The sequence below is a fragment of the Microtus pennsylvanicus genome, chromosome 6 (genome assembly GCF_037038515.1).
Source record: "Microtus pennsylvanicus isolate mMicPen1 chromosome 6, mMicPen1.hap1, whole genome shotgun sequence".
Classification (NCBI taxonomy): domain Eukaryota; kingdom Metazoa; phylum Chordata; class Mammalia; order Rodentia; family Cricetidae; genus Microtus; species Microtus pennsylvanicus.
The window spans coordinates 76,156,773-76,184,577 of record NC_134584.1 but is presented as its reverse complement, the minus strand read 5'-3'; the positions used below and the strand labels follow the sequence as shown (position 1 = coordinate 76,184,577).

Below are 27,805 nucleotides of genomic sequence, written 5' to 3'. Positions count from 1 at the left end.
ACAGCCCTGTCCTTCCCTGCATCTGTACTCGGAGAAACTTTCTCTGTTTTGTTCTGGTTCGCCCTGACAGTTTCTGCTTCCTGCAAACAGAACGACAAAGTCAAATCGTCATGGTATCAAAAATGTTTGCTCTTAAAGGAGGTCTGAAAGAATCATCTAGAACGCTTTCTTTCTATTTGTCCAGGACAGAACGCTGGGAAGTGCATGGTAATTCTAGAGGGGCCTTCCTTTCTGCCATCCACTCTGACTGGGCTTGGGAATGCCCATTGGGTTTTCATTTGAGTAAATCCTTGAGTCAACAGTGTGGTGTTTTCCTCAAAGGAAAAAATTGCTACACCAATTGCTACAAATTGCTAGTCCTCTCAGCCTAGATCTGGTCACTTTTTGGAAAAGAGACCATTTGTTCTTGACTCTCAAACAAGTGAGAGTCACTGAGAGTAACCGATAGTCACTGAAATATAGATTCGCGTGTGTTTCCAGAGCTCGCATGTGTGCTCCAGGACACGTGGACATCTTCCACGTGGCGCTCATCTGTGCGGGCAGAACTGTGTCAAGGGAGAGAAAGGAACATTCTCCACAAACATACCCTGACATGTGGCCAACAGCTTTTCCAAATCAGAACCCCTCCAAACATCCATCTCTCCCCACACAGTGTTTCAGGGGGCACACCTGGGGAAGATTCCGGGATGTAGGGTGTGTTCAGCATCGCTGAGATTCGGGTGTTGTTTCTCAAAACTGGATAGTTTCTTTGTTGTGTTGGAGAGAATTGGCAGTCGTTTTAAAGCTGTTGCTAAGAGATGTAAGACATTTCTTGTGAGAGTATGAAGTACATGTCCAGTAAGCTTACTGCTCTTTTCTGGACATTCTCAGAAGTTAAGGGACTTTGTGGTATGGTCTGTGGTGTTTAGTAAATACAAAAGATGACAAGCTGTATCTCTTGAGGTGAAAATGCCCTTTTGTATTAAATATTGTCATAGTTATAGTTTTATTTTGGAACACGCACTTTATAAAAATATGTCACACCTAGTTCTATAGATGGTGCTAGGGAGAGCAGAAAGAGATGAGACCAGCCTTACCTTGTGCTTAGAGTCTTCAGAGGCAGGTCTCCAGGCACTGAGGTATGCCACCTGAGTGAGGACCTGGGAGGCACATGCATGCTCATGGTCATTCCCCTGTGGGTAAGCCCTTGCTGCTGTGCACCAGGACCAAAAGGGCAAGAGTGAGCATGCTCACCCTCAGGGAGCTCACCTTCCTGCAAGAGGAAATGTTTCTGTCTATAAATGCATGGCTGTGTGCAAGGAGAATCAGATGGCACCTGGAGGTCAAGGGGGGCACACCATGAATGATGGGATCGTTAGCAACCCTTGTAAGTGGACATGTCTCATAGAGAAGATGTTGGACCAGCTGTGCTTAGCATAAAGGTGGAAACCATTAAGGGGTGTCAGAGAACTCTTTGTAGAAGCCACAGAGGCTCAGAGCATGATTTCTCTGGCTTCTGAGGAGCAGACAGCAGCTGGGACTGCCCTGGCTCACTGTGGGTACCTGTGACACCTCGTGAGGGGGAGGACTGTAGGCCCGCAGCAGCTGATCATCTCAGGCCAGGCTGCACCCGGGGAACCTGGAGACCCTCATCTGGTGGCACTGTACACCGCTGCGCTGCTCCCTGCTTCCCAGGCTCACTTGGGCCTTCCCCAGCATCTTCTGGAACTCATCAGTTCTGTGAGGCACAGTCACACACCCTGAAGCTGTGCACCTGATTCTTCATTAAATTGCCCCGTGTAGTTTTTGACTGCTGCCCAGTTTCTGGGGCGAATGCATATGACCATCACACCTAGGCAGGACTTGCTTCATGGCTGGGCAGACATCAGCCTATCACTCAGATCTGCTCCCGTGACTGGAAGGAGGCCTTGAGCGTGCTCTTACTGCGTGACTGACTGGGAATGCTGGGCAGCTGACGGAGCTCTTATCTAGCCAATCCTGGGATCCTGGGAGCCTTCTCCAAGCCTGGGGGGAGGGTGCTGAGCAAGCCCCCGCCTGAGGCAGAGAGAGTGCTATGTCCCAGTGAGTCTGTGTCAAGGGTTGCTCACACATCCTTCAGCAGTCTACTGCTCCTTTCTGTAAGAAGTCTCTGCATGCAGGCTCAGTACTGGCATTTCCTTCCTGGCTCATCCATATGTGGGTGTGAGAAGGACAAAAACTTACCTTGAGCATTGTTTACTATAGGCCAAAGTGTGCACAACAGGAGTGTGTCTCTGCCCACAAGTGCTCACTCTCACTTCGAGTGTCTTAATCTTCCTGGTCAGTTTCTCCTCAGAAAAAGTTCTGACGCCAAAATGGGAGCCTGCCACAGAACTGTGAGTACCAGGGACAGAGCAAGCCTGGGCTGTGCCCCTCCATCAGCCTCCCTCTCGGTATGCGCAGTATACATACATGTACACTTCTCTTTCATGCTTTGGTCATCAGTATCTTCATCTGTAAAGTGGGCACAGTCCATATTGTCAAAGGGTTTTGCGGCATGGGTGACAAGCGAGGCAACTGAATAAAACATTCATTCTCTTTTTCCTGTTGCTCCACTAACAAGAAATTGAGATTATTTGATTCCATGATGGCAATGAAACACCCAGGCTGCCAGTAGCACAGGCGTCTGCGAGGGAGCAAAACCCAAAACCGTGCAAGTGTTTCATGTAATTGCTAGCGGCGTCGCCCTGCCGCCTCCTCTGGGGAGACTGTGACTAAGAAAGATGCTAAATAAAGTTGTTTGTTGCAGTCAGCTGAGCGAGCAAGGCCTCATCTCCCCAGGAATCAGGCCGTAAACTAGGCAGAGCGCTCCACCCAGAGCTACTCTCCCAGCGAAGATCCCACCCTGTCTGACTCGATGATGTGGCCCTTAAATAAGGCTACACCATCCCCCTTTGAATTTCCCTGGTGTGGTCCAGCACTTCCCTGGGTGAGTTGTGCTGATGGATGATTGCTACTTTTGGAAGCATGTGGGTATAGTGGAAGAATAATCATCACACAGATTCAGTGTCAGGTGTGGTGGTGGACTGACGGCCCTAGCGTGGCCGTCCCAAGAAGGCAGAGCACGAGTGTCCTCTTAGACAGTGTCCGTGGTCTAAGGATTGGTGGTATCAGCTGTTAGTAGCTGAATGGGCAAATCCTTGAAGAGTCTTGTAGTCTGCCCTGGTGTCCCTTCATCAATGGTCTAAAGGTAACATTAGTTGGTGGCTTTGATTGCATCTCCCTTCTTTGTGTGCCCAAGAGTCACTGGAAGGAGGGAGAGAAGGAAGAGGGAACGGTGGCATGGTGAGACGTCAGGCCTCCCACTGAGGAACATGAGCCACATTTGCAGACTGGAAAGCTGCACAGTCAACATAGTCACCCTTGCCCTGTGTGGCCGTTGGCATTTAAACTCAGTAAAATTAAGTGAAGTTTATAATTCAGCCATCCCGGGATCTTCCAGAAGAAATGTCCCTTGAGCTCTGTGGATGAAGGCAAGCTGTTGGTACAGACTCTGGAGGTGGTGCCACGAAGTGGTCCCTGAAGCTCAGAGACAGACAACAGGAAGGATATGGAGCTGAACCCACAGGGAAAATCGTGGCCACAAGACTAAAATGAAGAGGCAGCGAAAGGGGACTGGGGGATGGGGAGCACAACTGATGAAATAGCAGACAGAAGCGAGATGAGCCAGAGCGTACGTACATGGCGCAGAGGCTGAAGAAAGGACACCTAGCACAGAGCGTACGTACATGGCGCAGAGGCTGGAGAAAGGACACCTAGCACAGAGCGTACGTACATGGCGCAGAGGCTGAAGAAAGGACACCTAGCACAGAGCGTACGTACATGGCGCAGAGGCTGAAGAAAGGACACCTAGCACAGAGCGTACGTACATGGCGCAGAGGCTGAAGAAAGGACACCTAGCACAGAGCGTACGTACATGGCGCAGAGGCTGAAGAAAGGACACCTAGCACAGAGCGTACGTACATGGCGCAGAGGCTGAGAAAGGACACCTAGCACAGAGCGTACGTACATGGCGCAGAGGCTGGAGAAAGGACACCTAGCACAGAGCGTACGTACATGGCGCAGAGGCTGGAGAAAGGACACCTAGCACAGAGCGTACGTACATGGCGCAGAGGCTGAGAAAGGACACCTAGCACAGAGCGTACGTACATGGCGCAGAGGCTGGAGAAAGGACACCTAGCACAGAGCGTACCTACATGGCGCAGAGGCTGAGAAAGGACACCTAGCACAGAGCGTACGTACATGGCGCAGAGGCTGAGAAAGGACACCTAGCACAGAGCGTACGTACATGGCGCAGAGGCTGAAGAAAGGACGCCTAGCACAGCTTTAAGAACTGTCCAGCAGCTATGGCAGCCAGGAGGGGATGTGGAGAGCAGTTTGGGTTGGCTTATTTTCTCCCCTGAGGTTTCTAGCAATAGTATCAAGAACTCCAGAGCAAATGGGGTAAAAGTTAACTCTATTCAAGGCCAGCCTGGTCTACTTAGCTAGTCCAAGATGGCCAAAGAGACACAGAGAAACCTTGTCTTGAAAAAACAAGCAACAAACAAACATAAAAAGTTAACTCTAAATCAAGTCCAAAGTGTTGTTGAGAAAAGTGAGACAGTTACCATACATAGTAAATACAAATAGAATGTGTGTTTCTGCCATATGATGTATAGTAATGGGCGTTTTGAATGTGTTCTAGAACACACAAAGATTATGTTTGTGTGGCTAAGGAGTCCCAGTAGCATAGATAAAAGCTTCCTTGTGAACTACTCCCAAACAAACCTTTCTACACCTTGGCTACCATGTGAATGTGAGCTAGTAAGAGCTCCATGCTGTACTGTTTGCATGTGTGTGTGTGCATATGTGTGTGCACATGTGTGTTGCTACCATGTGAATGTGAACTAGTAAGAACTCCATATTGTACTGTTTACATGCGTGCATGTGTGTGTATCTGTGTGTGCATGTGCGTGTGTGTGGCTACCATGTGAACGTGAACTATTAAGAGCTCCCTATTGTACTGTTCGCGTGTGTGTGTCCATGTGTGCATACATGTGTGTGCATGTGTGTTTATCTTTGTGTGTGTCTGTGTGTGCACACACGTGCATGTGTATATCTGTGCTTGCGTGTGTGCGTGCGTGTGTGTACATGTGTGCGTATCTGTGTCTCCCAATCTTGTGTGCCTGGTCTCGATTCTACTCTAAGCCCACTCTAAGCAGCTTTGTTGTGGTTGGTTCAGGATGTTATTGACTGTAGGAAACCTGCATAGTCCCCTATCAGATATGTGATTAACAAATGTTTTCTCACATTCCATATTTTGTTGCTTTGTTTGCATATCAAAGTCTTCCTTCTTGTCTAAACTTGTAACAAAGCAATAGTTTGCTACATTTAATTCTTAGCTAGAAAAGAAAGCTGGGTCTGAATCCAGTTTAATAAAGGTGGATGGCGTGGTTCTTAATCGGCCCCTCCTCTGCCTTGCTGTCAGTTGACATCTCTGGACATTTGCCACTGTCCACAGCTAGACTTGTTTGTTTATGTGAAGACAGAGCCTTTCGACTCCTGGACTAACCTTGAACTCGTCACTCTCCTGCCTCCACCTCCACAGGGTTTGGAATCTATAACAATTGCTACACCACACCTGGGCTTTCTATAGCGCCCTTCTGCCTGTCTTACCATTAAGTCTATCCAAAGCCACCTGATGGGAGGAAGAGTAAACGCTGCTATTTAATCGCCCTGTCTTCTTTTTTCTATAAAGAGAAAATAATGGTAATGTTTACTCAAAATATTTTTTAATCCTTTTTAGAGAGAAAGGAATTGTGATGGGGTGATCAGGATACATTTCCCCATATAAGTCTGTGCACGAGGCAGATGTGGGAGAGTCGTGCCTAGAAAGATGTCACCCATCTCATGAGGTCCATTGTCTCTGGCAGGTCAAGTTTTGTCTTGACCTCTGTAAAGTAGATATCAGCAGAGTCAGTGCAAACAGGCCACACTAGAAGGCCCCACCCCTGTGGGATGCCTGGCAGCTGTCACCTTACACACCTGGAGTGAGAGGCTGCATGGTCTCATTGTACACTGGGTCCCATGGGTCTTGCCACCTGTGGCCAGTCATGTTGACCAGGGAAGGAGAGGAGTGTGGAGAGCGATCTGTACCACGTGTGGCAGAGTGCAGGTGTGCCCAAGGAAAGCTCTCGGAGACAAGCACAGGTGGAGGAGGTTTGTGTGCATGTGTGTGTGTAGTGTAAGAGTCTGTATTGTGTGCATGCATATTTGTGTGGGTATATACATGTGTGTGATATATGGAGATCGGAGATTGATAATGGGTACATTGTGGATATTTACATATGTGTACATGTTTGTGTGGGTATAAACATGTGTGTGTGACTATATGGAAACTGAAAATTGATATTGGTGCCTTTCTCAGTTATTCTCCACCTTGGTTTTTAAGGCATGGTATCTTACTGAACCTGGAGCTCACTGATTGGTTAGACGCACTAGCCAATGAGTTTGGGGACCTGTTTTCTCAGCCTCCCCAGAACTGGGATGACAGACATATGTATGCCCTTCAGCCAGTCTTTTACATGGGTGCTGAGGATCCAAGTGCAGGTCTCATGCTTACATGGCATGATTATTTTGCTCTTTTACAAATTTTTGTAAGTATAAAACAAACACACACACAGAGGAAGGGTAAAATACAGGGCTACTAAGTCACACTATGCCTGCAGGCCCTGGGTCCCCAGTCTCTCTGAAGCCACCATGCTCTCCAGAGTTATGATGATATCTGCCAGACCAATGGAACCTACCCCTTATTGCTTTAGTTTTGCTTTTAATCGGAGCCTGAAATAAAGTTCTAATTACGTAATACGAACTCAAACTAACGTTAAAGATGGTAACAGATAAGCATGCATGAGTTGGTTTAGATTCTTAGTCTGCTCCATGTACACCTGCAAGGAAGACCTAGGAAATATTGAAAACAAAATTAGGGAAAGTTCATACTTCTATATACAGTAACATGCCAATGCATTCCGAGCACAACCCGCTCGTTAGTGCCCTTTGTTCGGCAATGTTCTAATTAGCCCTTTATCTTTAAGCTCCGTGCTCCTCTTCCCAATGTGTCATTTTCCTTTGTGTTTGTCACGTGTACAATAGACCTTATTCACAGGAGGGCGGAGCCATGGGCTAGAACAAGGCTTGAAATATAAGGAAACTTAAACAGGATGGAAATTAAATAAATTGAAGTACCAGAAAAGTAGGGGGAAATGAGTCCCTCTTGCTCGTCACAGCATTGAAATAGCGGATTTGGAGGCATTAGTATTCACCACTGACCAGAGAGGGGATTTCTTATAAAAATCGGTAATGAAAAACTAATCAGAATATAAGTGCTAATAAATGGGGAGCAGTGCAGCGAGCTTACAGAAATGCCCTTGGCTTTGGGGAGAGGCTGGGGGGCTCCTGTTCTCACCTGGGGGGCTCCTGGTCTCTTCGCAAGGGCTTTGCAGAGACCTGCCCAGGGTGCCTCTTAGTCTCAGTGGTTCAGGAGCCCTATCCTAATCTAAAGCTCCAACTCTAGATTGTTGTCACAGGGGAGGGTCCCCTACCTGAAATTATAGGCAGAGCTCACATAAGATGGGGAGCAAGCATGTGTCCCTGTCTCAGTTAGGGTTTCTAGGCTGCAGTGAAACGCTGTGACCAAATGGTGAGCAAACAGGAGGAAAGGCTTTATTTGGCTTCTTTCCACTACACTGGTAATCATCAAAGCAAGTCAGGTCAGGAACTGAAACAGGGCAGGAGCCTAAAAGCAGGAGCTGGTGCAGAGGCCATGGAGGGTGCTGCTTATTGGCTTGCTCTCCATGGCTTACTCAGCCTTCTTTCTTATAGAATCCAGGACCACCAGCCCAGAGATGGACCCACCCACAGTGGGCTGGGCCCTCCCCTATTGATGACTAATTGATAAAATGCCTTACAGATGGATCTCATGGAAGCATTTCCTCAACTGAGGCTCCTTCTTCTCTGATGACTCTAACTGGTGTCAAGTGGACACACAACTAGCCAGTATTATCCCTAACTGCCTCTTGTATCTGTCAGATACATTGAGTATGCAAACTTTTGCCCCAGAAATGTCTTTGAGCCTTCAGGACTCCCCAGAACTCAGCCTGGATTCCAGGGCCATGGCACTCTGGAACCTGGGATCTGACAGGAACCCATGGTAGAGTTGTAGCACAGTCCTGTTTAAGGCCAGCTTTGCTTCAGGAATAGAAACAAATCAAATGACATCAAGTTGTCATGGGAGACAGTCATTTTAGCCTTGTCACACTTTGTTAAGGTGGAACCAACCACAAAGAGCAGAGCCACAAGGCCATATTATGTCACCTGTATATATGACATACCCTGCTCACCTTCACTAGGAAAGGCATAGTGACTTTGGAACCTGGTTCTTAGTTTGAGGAGTTTGCTTTCTTGCTTCTTCGTTTTGTTCTTTGGCTTTTTCTTATGGAATATATTTTGATTCTATCTTTTCAGCTGTCACAGATCTCTCCTACCCTCCTACCATCCTACTTGTTCTTTCTCTCTCTAAGAAACCCCTCCCCCAATAAACAGGAAAGCAAAGCACACACACACAAAGTCCATTTGTGTTGGTCAACTGCTTCTAGACATGGGGCCTGTCCTAGAGTCTGGGTGATATACCCAGGGTCACTCCATTGGAGAAAATGGTTTTTCCCTCTCCCATTGATTATCAATTGTAAAGAGTTTCTTGGTTAGGGGTGGGGCTTGTGCCTGCTTCACCTTCTGTATCCTGGGGTTTGGACTGGCTTAAACTTGTGCAGGTCTTATGCATGTTATCACAGTCTCTGTCAGTTCATTTCTGCATCAACCCTGTGAAGAAGGATGCTTAAAAGAAATCCCACACTAGCTCAAAATTGAGAATAATAGAGGGCTATTTATTTAGGGGTAGACTCACAAATCACAATCCTCAGCTGGAACGGAGAACAGCAACTGAATCCCGTAGCCAGAAAAGAGGCCAGATGAGCCCTATCCATCAGCATATATAATATAAGAGGCCATGCCCAATGGGACAGGTAACTTAAAGGCTACTGGCGGTATGAATTCCTACAGCAACTCTGTTGTGCCTTGGAGTCATCCACACTGCTGGCCCTGTCTGCCTTCTCTTCCAGAGATATCCATGAGCATTAAGATACGAGATTTGATGAAGACATTACATTTATGGCTGAGTGCTCCAAAAGTTTCTGGCTCTCTCCACAGTGCAATTGTGGGTGTCTCTGTAACAGCCACCTACTATACGAAGAATCTCCCATGATGAGGAGGAGCAGTGCGCTGCTCTGTGAGTGTGGCAGTGTCGTCATTATGAGTCGTTTTATTGCTTTGTTTCTTTAGCAGAATGATAGTAGGTTTTCCTCTAGAGCCCACGGCCTATGTAGTTTCAGGTTCTTGCCCACCTTATCAGTGTAAGATGTGGGTTCCACCTCATGGAGCAGGCCAGAAATCCAGTTTCAACAGCGGCTGGTTACTCCTATATCTGCAAACATTGCACCAGTGTTCCTTGCAGGCAATTCTCTGTTGTAGGTTCATAGTTGAGTGATATTGCTGGTTACTTTTCTCCTTTCAATACCATGACCACTATTTGGTAAGGGTGGAGCTTTCAGTTGGACATTAGCTCAATATCAACACGGTAGGTGGCATACATGGTGTCTTCAGTGACAGGGCCTTACCATAAGGCTGTAGAGGGCAACCAATAGCCTTCGCAATAGCCTGTGGTGTTTGGCATTGGTCCGTGGGACTCCTTGGCCAATCACTCAGCAAGATGTGACCTATTTCTGTTGCTGGTGTTTTGACTTGGTGGAATAAAGTGTCAGCTGGAACATTGTCTCCCCAACTATGTGGTAGCTCCATTTAGATTCTTTCATATGTGTATTGTTTCGGGAAGCTCATAAAGTGGTAGTTTTCCAGGTGGCTTTTCTTTTTTTTTTTTTTTTTTGAATTTGTATTTTTTTTTCTTTTTTCCACCTCCTCCCAGCCCCCCATTTCCCTCCGCCTCCTCCCACCCTTCTCCCCCTCCTCCCACTCCTCTCCCCCTCCCTCTCCAGTCCAAAGAGCAGTCAGGTTTCCCTGCCCTGTGGTAAGTCCTAGGTCCTCCCCCCTCCGTCCATATCTAGGAAGGTGAACATCCAAACTGGCTAGGCTCCCACAAAGCCAGCACATTGCGTAGGATCCAAACCCTGTGCCATTGTCCTTGGCTTCTCATCAGCCCTCATTGTTCGCCATGTTCAGAGAGTCCAGTTTTAACCCATGCTTTTTCAGTCACAGTCCAGCTGGCCTTGGTGAGCTCCCAGTAGATCAGCTCCACTGTCTCAGTGGGTGGGTGCACCCCTCGTGGTCCCGACTTCTTTGCTCATGTTCTCCCTCCTTCTGCTCCTCATTGGGACCTTGGGAGCTCAGTCCAGTGCTCCAGTGTGGGTCTCTGTCTCTATCTCCATCCATCACTAGATGAAGGTTCTATGATGATATGCAACATATTCATCAGTATTGCTATAGGCTAGGGTCATTTCAGGTTCCCTATCCTCAGCTGCCCAAGGAACTAACTGGGGACCTCGGCTTGGGCTCCTGGGAGCCACTCTAGGTTCAAGTCTCTTGCCAACCCTAAGGTGGCTCCCTTAACTAAGAATTGTGCTTCCGTGCTCCCCTATCCAACCTTCCTTTATCCCAATCCTCCTTTTTCCCCTAGTTCCCCCCATCCTCCCCTTCTCCCTTTTCTCTCCCCACCTCCCCTTACCCCCATCCCACCCCACCCCCAAGATCCCAATTTTCTCCCCGGCAAATTTTGTCTACTTCCCATAGCCAAGAGGATAACTATATGTTTTTCCTTTGGTTCACCTTCTTACTTAGCTTCTTTAGGATCACCAATTGTAGACTCCGTGACCCTTATTTATGGCTAGAAACCAACCAGGTGGCTTTTCTAAAGGTCTTCAGTGTTGGCAGTGTTTATATTTCTTGTACAATACCGCACTGAGATTATTTCTGACTCCAACCATTTACCTGAAAATTTCAGAATTTTGTTTTTCTTAGCTGAATAGTATTCTATTGCACAAGTACATTTAGTACCACATTTTCCTTATCCATTTATTAGTTGTTTTTCTATTGATTTTTCTTGTAACAGAATGTATGTGCATATTATATTAAGTGGCATTAATGCAGTGCCAATGAGCTCCTTCATACTATTGTACAGTCATCCGCCCCATCCATATCCCCAGACAGAAACACCCCAGCCTCCCTTCTTTCCTCCCAGGCAAACACAAGGCTTTCTGCCTTGGAAATTCCACTCTTCTCTTTGTCCCATCAGTGAGGTTGTGCAGTATCTTTCCTTGTGTCTAGCTTTCTTCACTAGCATCATGTTTTTGAGGTTCATCCATGCTGTGACAGGTACCAGAGTCTCATTCTTCTTTGAAGCTGAATAATTGTGTGTCTGTGTGTGTGTGTGTGTATGAATGTATACACATCATTTCTTTACCTATTTATTTCCTATAGGCATTTGGATTATCTGAGACTCTTAGCTAGTATGAATAACAGTACTGTAGACAAACACACACACACACACACACACACACACACACCACTTCTGTATTAATTTTGGTGGAGACCCATAGTAGATGCTGGATTGTATGGAGTTTTCTGTAACTTTTTGAGATGTTGTCACACCGTCTTCCTTAGGTGCAAAGTTTCTGGTGTCTCTATCGTCATTGTAAGAAGTTACTTTCCTCCTGCTTTGGGATGGCAGATATCCTACTTGCTGTGACTCTCAGTGTGTTTGGTTTCATCCCTACACTCACCAGAAGTGCTGCATTCCTGTATTAAAGACATTTTGACTTCCAAGAGTGACTCTGGGTTCTTGGCCCATTTTAAAAATCACTTTGGTTATTGATCAGTTATGGGCAATTTTGTTAATATTAGGCATTAGCCACTTATTAGATACACAAGTTTAAAATATTTTATCTCAGTCTGTGGGGGGTACCTTGTGACTTTCTTGGAGATGTCTTTGATGCCTGGCTTTTAGTTTTGATGTAATGCATTTTGCTTTTCATAGTTGTTGCCTGTGGCTTTGGTTTCAGATCCAAGAATAAACCTGTTTGATTTTGAATGAAGGCCAAGTGCCTTACATAATCTCAGTGGAGCACTTTCCACTGTTCACAAGTCTATTTCTGGAACACTTAGACTAAATAGTAACTAGTCATTTGGGCCAGTGAACCTGTTGGTATTTTTGAAGTTGATTCTGTGTCTTTTGTCCCAACCCCCATCATTAAAGCTAACTCAGTCTGGTTTGGCTGCTGGAAATGGAACCAGGGCTCTGTAACTTTGAGAATGCCCCCCAATACTGAACTCACCCCTCAACTCACATGGCTGCACTTTTCTCTTTAGCGTGATGCTTCTGGCTTCCTCGCAGTGCTCAGGCAAAGGCTGAGTCCCAGCCAGCTGTGCTTCCTCTAGTTAGCAGACATTTGGAAAGGAGACTAATGGGAGTGGTCACTCACAGGGCATCTTCAGCCAGGACAACTCTCTCCAGCTCCTCACCACTGAGGCACTGCATAGTGCTCCCACCACAGGCTCCTGGGAAGCTGCGCCTTATGGCAGGGAATGCCCCAGCCTGCCACAGCAATGACTCAGTAGAGTAGGAAAAAGGCACAGAGTCCAGCAGCCTCTTCATCAAAGCCGGCATGAGCCATGAGACACACTGTGACCTTGACAGACTTCTGTGCCATTCGTATAGCCTGTCAAGCCCTCTAGAAGCATGCTGGGCTTCTGTGGCTTTTCTGAGGTCTCAGAAGATGTCTGTGTAGTATGAGAGATCGCTGTGCAGGTCTTTGACTCTTGCTGCTGATGGTAACTGTGTCCTCATCTCTCTGTCTCCCCTGGAGAAGCAGATAGGAGCCAATACAGAGAGGCAGCAGATGGGGGCATGGGGCCATTTATTCTCGGGGAAGGCCTGTGTGCTGGTGACAGACAGCAGTGTTGTTACCCCTCACTGTGGCTCCTGTACTATCCCTCATCCACACCGAGAAACTAGGGGTCTCAGACTCCCTTGTCAGAGCGTGTACATGATATCATGTACTGTCCAGTACACACATACTGAATAGGAACTGCAGAGAAGGGAGGGAGGGAGGAAGGAAGAAAAGAAGGGAGGGAGGGAGGAAGAAAGGGAGGGAGGGAGGAAGGAAGAAAAGAAGGGAGGGAGGAAGGAAGAAAAGAAGGGAGGGAGGAAGGAAGAAAGGGAGGGAGGGAGGAAGCTAGTATCAGGTATTGTGTAAACCAGTGCTACCAAATGATGATGGTCATTTGAGTCACTAAGATATGAGGAGCTTGTTGCATGGTGGCCTGTCAGCACTGTTGTAATCTGATTGTTCGACGTGTGAATCTCCTGTGTCTCCCACCCCATCTATCAGAGGAGGGGCTCAACCTCCTTAGCTCCTCACTGTGGTGACTGGTTTTTCGAATAGGGATAGCGCCCTGTATTGCAGCTCCACCTACTTCAGTTACCCTGACCACCTACTAAGCAGCATCTGTGGGTGCTGCTTTCAAGGCCACTGACCCTTGAGTTGCAGACCAGGTTTGGAGAAGGTCACTCATCACTTAGGACACAAGCTGAAACTGGAAACAAATGGCTCGGGTTTTCCCTGCCCGAGACAAGGACAGCTGGTTCCATTCCCCAAGATGATACCCGCCTCACCAAGAGCAGCCTTGTCCAGTTTGGGGTGTGCCGTGCAGGCGCCTGTGTTAGCCAGCACCTTTAGGTGGATTCTGAGCCTCAGTGACACCCCACCTCTGGACCCCTCAGCAACACAGCAGGGACAGGAAGGGTGAGAGTGGTTGATGTGGATCCCCCTGCCTCTCCACACAGCAAGAATCCGTTGCTTAGCCTATGACTGCTTCACCTGCCCCACATGCTGGCTGAGATGCCAGAGCCACAGTGCTCACCAAACCCTGTCCTTCTCTGTAGCTAACGTATAAACACGGGTCCTAGTTCCTCTCCGTGGGACAGTAACAGAGGTGGTTGGAAAGGCCACCGGGGTCAGTGTGCACAGTTAGTGAGTAGTACCTGGGACACCCGTCGTCAGGGTTCCTGTGAGGCAAACGGATAAGCCTGTAGCATCTCCATGCTGCTGTGATCCTTAGGCATCTCCAGGCCGTGCCTGGTGCTTGAAGACACATTTATGTAGGTGGTGTGGTAGGGACAGAGGTCCATTCCCATCAACAAGCTCCCATCACCACTGTCTGCAACCTTATGCTCAGAAACTGACAGACCCAGCTTCTTATCTCTTCACGCATGTATCAGCATCGATGCCACCTATGTGCAAATGGGAACCTTTGCTATGTTGGCCCCACTGGGCAGCCTTTGTCTGAAGCTGGGAATCAGCTAAACTTTTCTGCTAGTATTGAACCCCCATAAATGTTTTCCCTGATGGCCACACGCATTAGCTCTCCTTGTCCAGGTCCCCTGCCAGCTCTCTGAGAGGGGTCTCTGCCCAGTCTTCCTTAAAACAGCACCAGTTGCCACTCTGTCCTCAGAAGGCTCAGTACCCGATCTCATGTGTAAGAGTTTCTGCTCTGTGGAGCAGACACAGGCACACACATTGGGAAGAGGACAGTGTTTTCTCAGCATGAGTCCTCCTGCACTGGGCAGAGCACACTCCCTGCTTAGGGGATAGGAAAGGCATGGATATAAGGCATGGTCATCCCAGCAGCTTAGGGGATAGGAAAGGCATGGATATAAGGCATGGTCATCCCAGTAGTGGCTTGTACTGTCTAGAGCTTAGATGCTGTCTTAGTCAGTATGCTACTGCTGAGAAGAGACACCATGATCACAGAAACTCTTCTAAAACATTATTTGGGGTGGCTTGCTTATTGTTCAGAGGTTCAGTTCGTTATCATCACGGTGGAGAGCATGGCAGTGTGCAGGCAAACATGGCACTGGCTACATCTTGATCAGAAATGGTCTGAGTTTCACACTGAGTGAAGCTTTAGAGACCTCAGAGCCACCTCCACAGTGACACACTTCCTCCACCAAGGTCACACCTGCTCCAACAGGCCAGCCTCCTAATAATGTCACTCCCTATGAATTTATGGGGAACAGTTACATTCAAATGAACATATTCCACTGCCTGGCCCCCAAAAGCTTGTAGCAACATCACAATGCAAAATACATTTAATCAAACTTCAGAAGTCTCTATCGTCTATCACAATCTCAACTTCAAATTTAAAGTTCAAAGTTTATTCTGAGATTCATGTAATCTCCTAACTGTAATCCTCTATAAAATCAAAATCAGAAAGCATATCACATACTTTCAACATAAACTGGCACAAGTTATATGTTGCCATTCCAAAATGTAGGGAAGTGAGCATGGTGAGGAAATACTGGACCAAAGCAAGGCCGAAAACCAGCTGGGCAAACTCCAAACTGCACCTAAAACACTCTTCAGATCTCCAACTCCATTCAGCTTTGTTGAGTGCAGCACACTTCTTTCTCTCGGTCTGGTTCCACTTCCTGTTAGCCGCTCTCCTCAGCAGCTATCCCATGACTGATATCTCTAACATCTTGAGGTCTCCAAGGCAATCCGTGCTTCAAACTTCACAACTTCATGCAGTGGCCTCCCTAGGCCTCCACTCAGGGACACTCCTGATACATACCTGATTTCAGCGACTTTCCTTAAGTGTGGAGGCAAATTCCATAACCCATTTCTTCTATCCGTAATTCTAAAGCCAGAACCATGTGACCAAAATTTGCCAAGTTCTGCTGCTTGCTGGGGTTAGAACATGGCCCCCCATGTTCAATTACGTCTTCCCCAACTTACTGTCCTTCGCTGCCTAATCTTGACTCTCCTGAAACTGGATCTGTAGACCAACAGGTTGGTCTCAAACTCTGAGATCTGCCAGCCTCTGCCTTCCCAGTGCTGGGATTAGAGGCGTGCACCACCACACCTGGGCTCTAAACTTTTCGTTAGATCATTTTCACAACTTAGAAACTTAGCTGGCTGGGATCTTGCCCTGAGGTCACCTCTCCCTTTATTCCATTTCTTTATCTGTTAATCTGTTTATCTCCCTAAACACAGGATTTAGTTGTATTCCACTTCCTGGTGCCCCTTGTATCAATCTGTACATTTTGTATATTTATTTGTTCAGCTTGCTCCTTTTTATTATAAGTATTCACTGGAGTTCCCACTAATAACCACACAACAGAACCTATACTAGCCTGCTTTTAGATTTCCTCTGCCAATGAAATTAATCCAAAACTCTTTAGTCTCAGGAAGATGCTTCGCACAAGGACAAAAGGCAGCCACCTTCTTCACAAACATATCACAAGAACAATCTGTATGCAACATACTAAGATTTATCTCATCTGCTACCTCCTGAGCCGGCCCACAACAGTTCAAATCAGTTCAAATCACCCTCAGAAGCACTGTTATCCATGCTCCTACTAGTATGACCCATTAAGCTTAAAGTGTTCAAATGTTTTTCTAACCCACAGTCCCAAAGTCCATATTCCTTCAAACGAAAATGTGATCAGGCTTATCATAGCAATCCCCCAGTCCCTGGTACCAATTCCTGTCACAGCATGTCTTTTTTTTAATTTTTACTTTGATTTTTACATCCCAAACACAGTTTCCCCTCCCTCCTCTCCTTCTATTTCCTCCCCTGCTTCTCCTATAGACCCCCATCCATTCTTCCTCTCTCTCTGTTAAGAAAGGGGAAGGCCTACCATAGGAATCAACAAAGCCTGGCACATCAAGTTGAGGCAGGACCAAGCTCCTCCCTCTGCATCAAGGCTGCATCCTAGCATGGGGAATAGGTTCCCAAAAGCCAGCTCAAGCAAGCCCAAGGGACAAGTCCTGGTCCCAGGAGCCCCACAAACAGACCAAGCTACAGAACTGTCGCGTACATGCAGAGGGCCTAGGTAGGTTCCTTAGCTATCAGCCCAGAGCCCATGAACTCCTATGAGCTCAGGTCAACTCTCTCTGTGGGTTCCCCTGTCATGACCTACCTGGCTCATACAATAATACCTCCTCCCTCCCTTTCTTCATCAAGACTCCTGGAGCTCAGCTCAGTGCTCATCTGTGGATCTCTGCATCTCTCTCCATTAGCTACTGGATAGAGTATTACTAATGACAGTTAGGGTAGTCACCAATCTGATTACAGTAGATGGCCACTATTGCTTTAGCTGGAGTCATCCTTGTGGATTACTGGGAGTTTCCCTGGCACCAGTTTACTCCCTAACCCTGAAATGGTCCCCCATCAAGACATCTCTTTCATTACTCTCCCCCTCTCCATCCTGTCTCCAACACGTTCAATCTGATCCCTCCTATTCCTGTCCCTTATCCTCCCTCCCCCACCTGCAGTTTACTCAGGAGAATCTTCTATTTTCCTTTCCCAGGGAAATTTATATGCCCGTTTTTGGGCCCTCCCCATTACCTAATCTCTCTGGAGTTGTGGATTGTAACCTGATTGTCCTTTACTTTATACCTGGCATTCACTTATGAGGGAATGGATTATCTCACTCGGGATTGTTATGGTTATTTCTAGTTCCATCAATTTGCCTGCAAATTTTCATGATATCACTGCTTTTTACCCCTGAGTAATAAATACTCCATTGTGTAAATGTACCACATTTTCTTTATGCATTATTTGGTTGAGGGGCATCTAGGTTGTTTCCAGGTTCTGGCAATTAATAATAAAGCTGTTATGAGCATAGTTGAGCAAGTGTCCTTGTGGTATAATTGAGCATCCTTGGGTATATGCCCAGGATTGGTATAGCTGGGTCTTGAGATAGATTGATTTCCAATTTTCTGAGAAACCACCATACTGATTTCCAAAGTGGTTGTACAACTTTGTACTCCCACCAGCAGTGGAGGAATGTTCCCCTTACTCCACATTCTCTTCAGCATAGGCTGTGATTTTGAGCATAGAGATTTTGACAGGTATAAAATGGTTATCTCAGAGTTGTTCTGATATGCATTTTCTTGATGGCTAAGGATAATGAACAATTCTTTAAGTGTCTCTTGGCTACTTAAGAGGCTTCTGTTGAGAATTCTCTGTTTAGATTTGTACTGTATTTTTTAATGAGATTATTTTGTATTTTGATATCTAGTTTCTTAAATTCTTTATATACTTTGGAGATCAGCCCTCTGTCAGACGTGGGGTTGGTGAAGATCTTTTCCAGTTCTGTAGGCTGCTGTATTGTTTTACTGACAGTGTCCATTGCCTCACAGAAGCTTTTCAGTTTTATGAGATTCCATTTATTAATTGTTGATCTCAATGTCTGTGCTGCTGGGGTTCTATTCAGGAAGTTGTCTCCTGTGTGAATGCATTCAAGGGTATTTCCTACTTTCTCTTCTATGAGGTTCAGTGTGGCTTGATTTTTGTTGAAGTGTTTGATGCACTTGGACTTGAGTTTTGTGCAGGATGATAGATAAGGATGTATTTTCATTCTTCTCCATGCTCCCATCCAGTTATGCCAGTACCATTTGTTGAAGAGGCTTTCTTTTTGCCATTGTATAATTTTGGTTTCTTTGTCAAAAATCAGCTGTTCATAGGTGTGTGGATTTACACAGGGTCTTTGATTTGATTCCATTGATCCACCTGTCTGGTTTTATGCCAAGCTGTTTTTGTTTTTGTTTTGTTTGTTTGTTTGTTTTGATTTTTTACCACTATAGCTCTATAGTAGAGCTTAAAGCCAGGGATGGTGATACCTCTCAAAATTCCTTTATTTTACAGGATTATTTTAGCTGTTTTGGGTTTTTCGTTTTGTTTTTCGATATAAAATTGAGTTCCTTTGAAGTTTATGAATAATTGTGTTGGAATTTTGATGGGGATTGTATTGAATCTGTAGATTGCTTTTTGGTAAGATTGGACCACGGCAACTCTTACAAAGTAAAACATTTCATTATGGTGGCTTGCTTACTGTTCAGAGGTTCCGTCCATTATCATCACGATGGAGAGTATGGCAGTGTGCAGGAAGACATGGCACTGGCTACATCTTGATCAGAAGGCAACCACTGAGTGAAGCTTTAGAGACCTCAGAGCCCACCTCCACAGTGACACACTTCCTCTACCAAGGTCAAACCTATTCCAACAAGGCCATCCTCCTAATAGTGCCCCATAGAGCTTATGGGGGCCAATTATATCCAAATTGATCTGACCTAGAAACCGTGCCATGCATGTGCTGCGAGAACATGTGCTCGGCAGCTGCTGCAGGAGAGCTCTGCAGACGTCCTGCCCAGTCAGCCTCTAGTTTGATGGCAAGGTCTTTTGATGGTTTTTAATCTGGACAGCCTATGATGATAGTGGGCTTTAAGGTTCCCCAGATATTATCGTTAGGTTTTATCCCATGTTTTTGATTGAATAATGTTGGCTTTATTTAATTATGTGTTCTAGTTTGGGTATGTGTATTTGTATACATGTTATTTCCTAATACTGAGCTGACCGCTTTATCATTATATAGTGACTTATTTACCTCTCTTTGGCTGTGTGTTTGTATGTGTGGGGTGTGTGGTATCTGAGTGTCTGTGTGTGGTGTGTGTATATGTGTGGTGTGTGTATATGTGGTGTATGTATGGTATTTTAATGTGTGTGGTGTGTGTATATGTGTAGTGTGTGTATGTGTGTGTGGTATGTGGATGTAGTATGTGTGAATGTAGTGTGTGTGTGTGGTATTGGTGTGTGGTGTATATATATATTGTGTGTGTATGTGTATGTGGTGTGTATATGTAGTGTGTGTGGTGTGTGAGTGTGGTGTGTGTATATATATATATATTGTGTGTGTGTGTGCGTGTGTGTGCACTCACGTAGAAGCCAGAGGAGCACATCAAGTGTTCTGCTCTATAACCCTCAGCTCTTTCCCCTTCAGACTGACTAACTCTGGAGGTAGGCTGGAGGTCTACCTTATAACCATCCTCAAAACTCTGGGGTTCCCCTCACAACTCTGGGGTTACAGGGGTACATGTGGCCACACACAGGTTTTTAGGTGGGGATTTGAACTCGTGTCTTCATGCTTACTCAGTAAGTGTTCTTACCCACTGAGCCATCTCCTCAGATCCTTCCTTTAACATTTTTTAATTTTAACTTGAAGTCTTTCTGTTTGGCTGTATCTATCTGTCTGACCTCTGTTTTCTGTGCGTCCTGGCTCATCCAGTTCCTTTACTTCCAGTCTGAGCACTCACTTTCCTGTGAAGTGAGCTTCTTCTTCGAGTCTCTAGTGCCCTACACACAAACTCACTCAATGTATAGATTTTACTTAGGGAACTTGAGTCACATTCAAGATTACCATTGATAACTGCAGATGTGTGCTTATTGGTTTTTCTGAGACAGGGTTTCTCTGTGTAACAGTCCTAGCTGTCCTAGAATTTGCTCTTGTAGACCAGGCTGGCCTTGAACTCATGGAGAGCCGCCTGCCTGTCTCCTGAGTGCTGGGATTACCGCCTGACTGTAATTGTTAACTCCCCCTTCGCTGCTCCTCTTTATGGGTTCCTATATCAATCTACCTTATTATTGCCTTGTATTTCTGCTGTGTATGCTGTATGGTGTAGTCTTCCATCGTTTTACTATTTCAAGATGGCACTCCCCAATCTTTGGCCCCACAGGCCTTCCTTGTAGGGTCACTCTGCTACTCCATGGTGATGAATTACTTAGCTTTTATGTGTTGAAAAGTCTTTCGCCCTTATTTCCTAATAGTAATTTTTCTGAGTATAATAGTTTAGTTGCCATTTTTTTTCTTTTAGGACTCTAAATACATCATTCCATTTTCTTGTGATGTGCAAGGTCTCTTTCAACCAGTTCATTTCTGAGATTCCCTTATGAGCCCTTTTCTCATTCTTTGTCCAGTGCTTTTCATGTTATTTCTATACAAACACTGATCAAGCACCCTTTTAACCAATCCCCTTTCCAGTATCTAATAATCAGCTTTCTGTTGTCAGTTCAAGCTTTTCAAACTTCCCCGTGACAAAATGTTTGTCCTTTTGTGTCTGGTTTATTTCACCGGACATAGTATCATCCTGTCCCACTTGCTACAGACAGGATTTCATTGCCTATGGCTGAGCAACAGTGCACTCTGTATAGACACACATCTTCTTTCTCCATCGTCTGCTGATGGGCACGCAGGCTGATTCTGTATCTGTTGTGATACAGGTAAAGTCACGATAAACACGGGCTTTCTCTAATCTGACGATTTTACTTCCCATAAGTTAGCTGACTTTAGAAGTAGACTCCTTTCTTAAAGGGTGGCGATGCCTTTCTCCATAATGTGTGTACCAGTTTAAACTCCGCTTAGCAGTACATGAGTCCGTTTTCTACTTCTTTGCCAGCACTTTTCTTAATAGCCATTCTAGGTTTCAGGAACTGATTTCTTATTGTTGTAGTGACTTGTAAATCTCTAGTGGCTGAAGTTGGTTTTGTTTTGTCTTTGTCTTTCTTGTTGTTGTGGTTCCATCGATTCTGAAGTTGGCTACTTTTTTTTTTTAACATATTCTGGACCTTCAGGTCAATAAGTAAATATTTTCTCCATTTTGTAGGCTGTCTCTTTATGCTGCTTACTGTCTCTCTGTACAGAGTGTTTTAGTTTGATTTGATCTCTACTCATCAGTGTTTGCATTTATTTCTCAATTTGGGCTCCTAGTGAGGAAGTCACTGTCTGCAGCTCGTGCCCTGTGCTCTCTCCCCCATGTTTTAAGTTGCCTAAAGGTGTTAGGGATTGCATTTAGGCTTTGTTTTTGTTTTGTGTTGTTTTTCCAAGTCAGGGTTCTTCTGCATAGTCCTGGCCATGCAGGAACTCACTCTGTAGACCAGGCCGGCCTTGAATTTACAGAGCTCCACCTGTGTTTTGCTCTTGAGTGCTGGGATTAAATAAAGGCATGTACCAACACCGTCCAGCTTACATTCAGGTGTGTGATCCATCTTGACTGGACTTTTGTACATGGCAAGTGATGGTGTCAAGTTTCTACTTTCTGCGTGTGGGTGTCCAGTCTTCCCAGCAGCACTTACCGAAGAGGATGCACTTTCCCCAATGTGTTCTTTACTAAAAAACAAACCAACAAACTTGTGTAAAAGGAAACAGTTGGGTTTCTATTCCGTTCCTTTGGTTTATATGGAATATCATATTACAGCTTTCTGGTGTTCTGGCTGCTCTGGATCCTTAGTGTATCGTGCAGTCTCCTTCTCCAGCTCTTTGCCTTCAGTCTGTGTCTTGCTTTCTGTAGTCAGTACCTGCTAACTGCCAACCCACTCCACCCAGGCTGCATCTTTCTATTAGCCTGTTTTTTCCTAACAAATGGGTTGCTGTATTGATAATGCTTGGTCCTTTTCAGTCTGCTTTGTGCCTCTGCCATTTCAGTGCGATTTGTACTTGACACAGCTGCTCCTTCCACTTGAGGGACAATGGCTAGAACCAAGGGCCTAGAAACACAAGGTCTCACCAAGGACAGGGGGAAGCATGGTGGGGAGCGGGGGCTGGCATCTGTCTCCATTCCTAGCACTAGATAAAGTCCTCAAGTGGGTGGCCACACCCCTAGTCTCAAAGGTTCTTGAGGACAGTGCAATCCATTCCTGTGTCACGACCCCCAGAAAGACCTGTGCCGCTTTCCTTAGTCAGGTTTCAGGGCCTTGGATGGAATATACAGCGCCTTGTGACCCTGAGAGCAGTCTATTGGCACAGTAGGCCTGTCTTAAGATGGCTGCTGGCTGTAGTACCCTGTCTTACTGTGACTAAATTCATTTTTCAAAGCAACGTCAATGAGATTTCTGGTTAGTTACCCAAGTTGTCACCAGACGCATTGGAATGGTGACATTCTGGGATGACAAGTATCACACTAATGGAGTTTGCTGGGACATTTCCCCCACCACTGCAAAGAAGGGACGATCCCTGCTCCTTAAGGGTGCACCCTGCGAGGATATCTGCTTCTCTACTTGTGTTGTTGTTCCAGATTCCTGACCCTACTTGCCCATGGCCACTTACCTCACAGTGCAGTTGCTGCTTGGTGGGGAGGAAGACCAGTGCCTGGTGTCACTGCCCAGCTGTTTTGAGTACAGCACTGCTCCACACATCCTGATGCTGGACTTTTTTTTTTTTAACTTAGTTTGACTGTACTTATTTCTTGAAGATACATGGGTTTACCCAAGTTTAGGAAACTTTGAGCAACTGCTTGTGTAGGTTTTATATGTATTCTCCCATCTGGTAGTTATTCTGGAACTCCAGTAATGTGAAATCTGCTAAGTTAACAGACTCTCTCCTAAGTGTTCATGACATTCTTCATTTTCCTTTCAACTGAGATGTGTAAAAGGATCTGCCTTCAAGTCCTGACTTCTTCCGATCAGTTAGGAGGTTGAAACTCTCAATACTTGTCATTCTGCGTTCTTCAGTGACACTAATGACATAATCCGTTTATAGGTTTCTTACCTAACTGGGGATGGTTCATCTGGAGAAAGAGTGGGAAGGTTCCTGAGTCTCAGGGGAGGGGCAGCACACAGACAGAGAACCCTTAACTTGAGGCTTTTAATTTTCTCAAAATCAGGCATAACTGGAGTGTAGCTGAGGAGCCCCAGCCTCTCTCCAGCTCAGGGCAGAGCCCTGTGGAAGTGATGGCCGCCTAGGCTCCACTGGCCAGCTCAGCCATGGAGATATCATTTTACTTGCCAACAGGGCAGCCTCTCTTGCTTCTTTTCCTCTGAGGTATGGACATGTGTGGGCCCTAGGCCAGCATACAGATATACATGCCAGATTTAACCAATTCACAAGCTGGCAAATGAGAATTGGTTGAGGGGCCATTCTGTGGCTCAGGCACCACTATCTCATGTCCCGTGCACCTTGGATATTCTTTTCATGCTGGACAGCTGACTAAATTTGTTTAGCATGACGACACTGGTTGACAAGTGACAGGAACACACATCTTTGTCCCCCAGATAACTCGACTAAACTACTATGCCGCGATTTCCTGGCAGAATTCCTGAGCACTGCTGCCTATGTTTGCACCAGGGTTAGGCCGAGCGGAGGAGGAGGCGGGGATCTGAAAATGAGGCCGCATGTCATACCTCTATGTCTGTCTTACAGCTGGTGAGTGACCTGCTGGAATTCTGCTTTTACACCTTCCGAGAGTCCCAAGCCCTGAAGGTGGAGTTTCCCGCCATGCTGGTGGAGATCATCAGCGACCAGCTGCCAAAGGTGGAGTCTGGAAACGCCACACCCCTTTACTTTCACAGGAAGTGACGGAAGCCGGAAGCCGTCAGCCAGGAAGAGCTTTGCCTTAAGTCTCCCCGCATCGTTCCACACCTACGAAGGACGAGGACTCGCGGTTGTAACGTGTGGTGGTTGAGTCACGCTTGCTCAGCAGTCTCTCAAGGCTAAAGTCACATCAAGGGTCTACAGCCGGGAAAGCCATGAGATGTGGATTTGGCAAGGCCTGAGCTGGCTAAAGGACTCTCCCTCTCCACTCCCAGCGCTTAGAAAACACGTTCCCGTTCCTCTGGATGAAAAGCCATATCTAGTCAATAACTCTTGATTTTGATATTTTAACAGATGGAAGTTTTAACTTTGCCATGTAGTTTCTGGGATCTCCTGCTTGTTTTCAAAGGGTTTGAGGACTAGAGAACTTTGTAAGCTTACCCTTGGTTTGCACATAAAATGTCTAGTCAATATGGGGCATTAATATTCTTTTGTTATTTAAAAATACAAAAAAAAAAACAAAAAAATGCATACAGATTCCTGATGTGTAATAACAGAACACGTGGCGTGGAACTGCGGCCTTCCGGGGCACGTTTTTCTGCATCGCTGGCATACACACTCTTTAGTGTCCATTTATTATTTAATTAGAATGGGTAAGATGTTAAATGCCTTGGTTTCGATTTCTAGTATCTATTGTGTTGGCTTTACAAATAATGTTCCGCAGTCTTCTGCTGGGCTGTACATTACTGTCTGTATAAATCGTGGAGGACCTGAAGTAAGGTGCAAGGAACTTTTGTAAATGAGACACATACAAAAAAAATCTTTAATGGTTAATAGGATGAATGGGAAAGTATTTTTGAGAGAATTCTATTTTGCTGGAGACTATTTAAGTACTATCTTTGTCTAAACAAGGTTAAACTTTTTTTTGTACCGTGAGATGCTCTGCATGCGTACCGAACCGTTTACAGTGTATTTAAGGAAAGCTGTGCCTTTTTTAGCTTCATATCTAATTTACCATTTTACAGTCTCTGTTGTAAATAACCACACTTAAACCTCTTTGGTTGTCTCTAAGCCTTTCTACTTTTTCTGTACTATCTTGTTTTGTTCTTGGTCTCCCGCGTGGGGTTGCGTGAGCTGCCAGCGCCCTGTTCTGGCTTCTGCTTCTTCCTGCTTCCATCGGGGATGCTGCTGGAGCTGTGTCTGCAGCTCGGCAGGTGTCACTTGACAGGGCCCCCTGGATTGAAGTCCTGGGAGCGCTGTCTTTCCCTTTTCCATAAGAAGCAGAACCCACTCTCAGAAGGGGAGACTGGAAACTCAGCGCAGCGAGTACAGCTCTCCCATTTCAGAAAACCCAGCTTTCTCCTCTGGGGGAAGAAACTCCATACACTCTCCACAACTGTCAAAGATCAGAAAGCACCTCTGGCCTTGGACAGGGTTCTTCACTCCTGGAGCTGGTCAAGGGAACAGCAATCATGGCAGGCGGTACTGGGGCAGTCCTTCTGGGCAGGAGTCAATCAGAATGGCGTGGAGACCCGCAGATCACTAGAAGGTTTTTAGATTTTTTTAAAGGTAGGTTTTAAAAATGAAAATTTTATACATAAAGTTTTGGAGGAAAAAAAACCACAAAAACACTACAGATCATATAAGCGAGACAGTGGCACTAAACCTTTAATTCATTAATCTGTCCAATACTGCTGCAATTTATGTCTTCTCTCCTGGCCCAAATCACAAACATGTGTATCTCTGGGGAACTACAATATGATTGCACTAAATAATCTTTGAATAGAGGCCAAATTAATCTTTCAAATGTGGTGATAACTTTCATCTGTACTCAGTGAAATCACACAAATTCCCAAAACCTAAAAGTCGTAGCTCAAGCAGAAGGCTGGGACAAGGCTCCAGTGGGGCAGCCTTTTCCCACAGGGTTCACCATGCAGACAACATTACCTTGTCTTTCAAAGAATGCCTGCCTTCTGCGAGGGGAAACCTAGACCACTGAACTCGGAGGGAGGAGGCTTTCATACATAATTTGCAATTTCAAGAATTTAGTTTATAGGCAGATCTTTAGAGGCAGCCAACTTACAGCACAGCAGGATCACAGCCACACCTCCAAGGTGAAGGGGACATGGTAGGTATGCAGATGAGGTGTCTGAGGAGGAGCTGAGTTAACTCTATGACTGGATTCCATCCTAGCCAGGACTGAGTGGAGGACGTCTGTTGTAGCTTTTTGTATTAATGAAGTTACTGGCTCCTTGTGTGTCTCCAGGTAACTCTGCTTAACTAAACAGCGAAGCCATATTCTCTAAATTCACTGTTGAATGCCTGTCCCAGGCCAAACTGTCTGTCTGCTCTTATTTTTGTACCATATTGCTCTTAAAAATCTTGGTTTGGTACAATTCATAATTCACCAAAACTTCTTCATATAATTAAAACACTAAATTAGTTTAAAATGAATTTATATCTTTATGCAAAAACATGTCTGTCTTTGCAAAGGACTGTAAGCAGATTACAATAAATCCTTTCCTTTAGTCACCTGTTGTCCTACAAACTGTTCATTTGCATGCCTAGAGATCCGTCTGACTTCATGCCTATCTACCTTCTGGTCCTGCACTTCGGCCCGCAGCCAACAATGGAGCCACTGGAGGTTTTTTTTGAGTCTAGAAAGAGCCCGGTTCGCTGTCACATGATCAGCTGTCTCTTCGGGCAGAGTCATTGTGGTTCTGTGGCTAATTTGTAGTTTACTACCCTCTTCCGTACCCGCACCTCACATAGCCGCGTGGACACATAAGCATGGCCTGCCCCTCTTCATCCACAAGGCCAGCTGTAGCCAGAGTTCTTCCTCCATGTGGTCTTGCTTTCTCCCTCGGGTACCTGCAAACCCTGATGGTTATCTACCCTTTGTGGAACTCCCCGCTGGACACTCATGAACACAGAAAACAAAAATCCAATTACCAGTTCATTTTAAAATAGGAAACATTTCTTCATAGGTAAATTAAAGCAATGTGTCATTTAATGGGTGAGTGTTGATTGGCTTTCAGAAAGAGCAGCCTGGGTGAGAGACCAGTTTAACATTGCTTAAGCAAACAGATAGAATTCTAGAACACAGTATGGCCACTAACCACAGCCCAGGAGAAAAGTTGTATGCCATGGGGTGGGTGGTAAAAACGTCTGGAAGTAAAAGCAAATCTACATGCAAACACTAAGAAATCTGACCTGTTGAAGGAGCAGAGCCTTCCATGGCCTTGGATGTGAAACGAAAGCCATCTTGCCTGCCAAGAGGTCCTCCCATGAGCACCGCTGAGGAAGCAGGTGGTCTTCAGAGCTCAGAAAGCTTCGTCTTGGGCCAACTGCGTCTTCATTTTGCTTTTAAGGACTTCACAAAGCAACTCTTGGGCCAAGAGAATCCAGTTTCCCCTTTAGCAATCACGAGCTGAGAAGTGCCAGGGCACTAGCTCCGTGCAGTGTGTCGCATACAGAAGAAGGGGATTACTACGTGTGTCTGTCGAATGCACCTGAAGCAAAGTGTGGATGTTTCTCACAGAAGCACTAGCATGCCTTTCGATGAATGACAAAGGTGTCTGCAGATGAAGACGATCC

At 45.8% G+C, this 27,805-nt stretch overlaps 1 protein-coding gene across 6 annotated transcripts in view; it reads left to right on the top strand.

The window, feature by feature from the left end:
* Positions 1 to 26,740, top strand: part of Nr3c2 (nuclear receptor subfamily 3 group C member 2) — a 322,027-nt gene extending 295,287 nt beyond the window's left edge. For all 6 annotated transcript variants that reach the window (XM_075976497.1, XM_075976498.1, XM_075976499.1 and 3 more), the window contains one exon: positions 24,098 to 26,740. In XM_075976497.1, the coding sequence (XP_075832612.1) occupies positions 24,098 to 24,253 (156 nt within the window). In that variant the 3' untranslated portion in view covers positions 24,254 to 26,740. The remainder of the gene's footprint in view (positions 1 to 24,097) is intronic.
* The last annotated feature ends 1,065 nt before the right edge of the window (positions 26,741 to 27,805 follow it).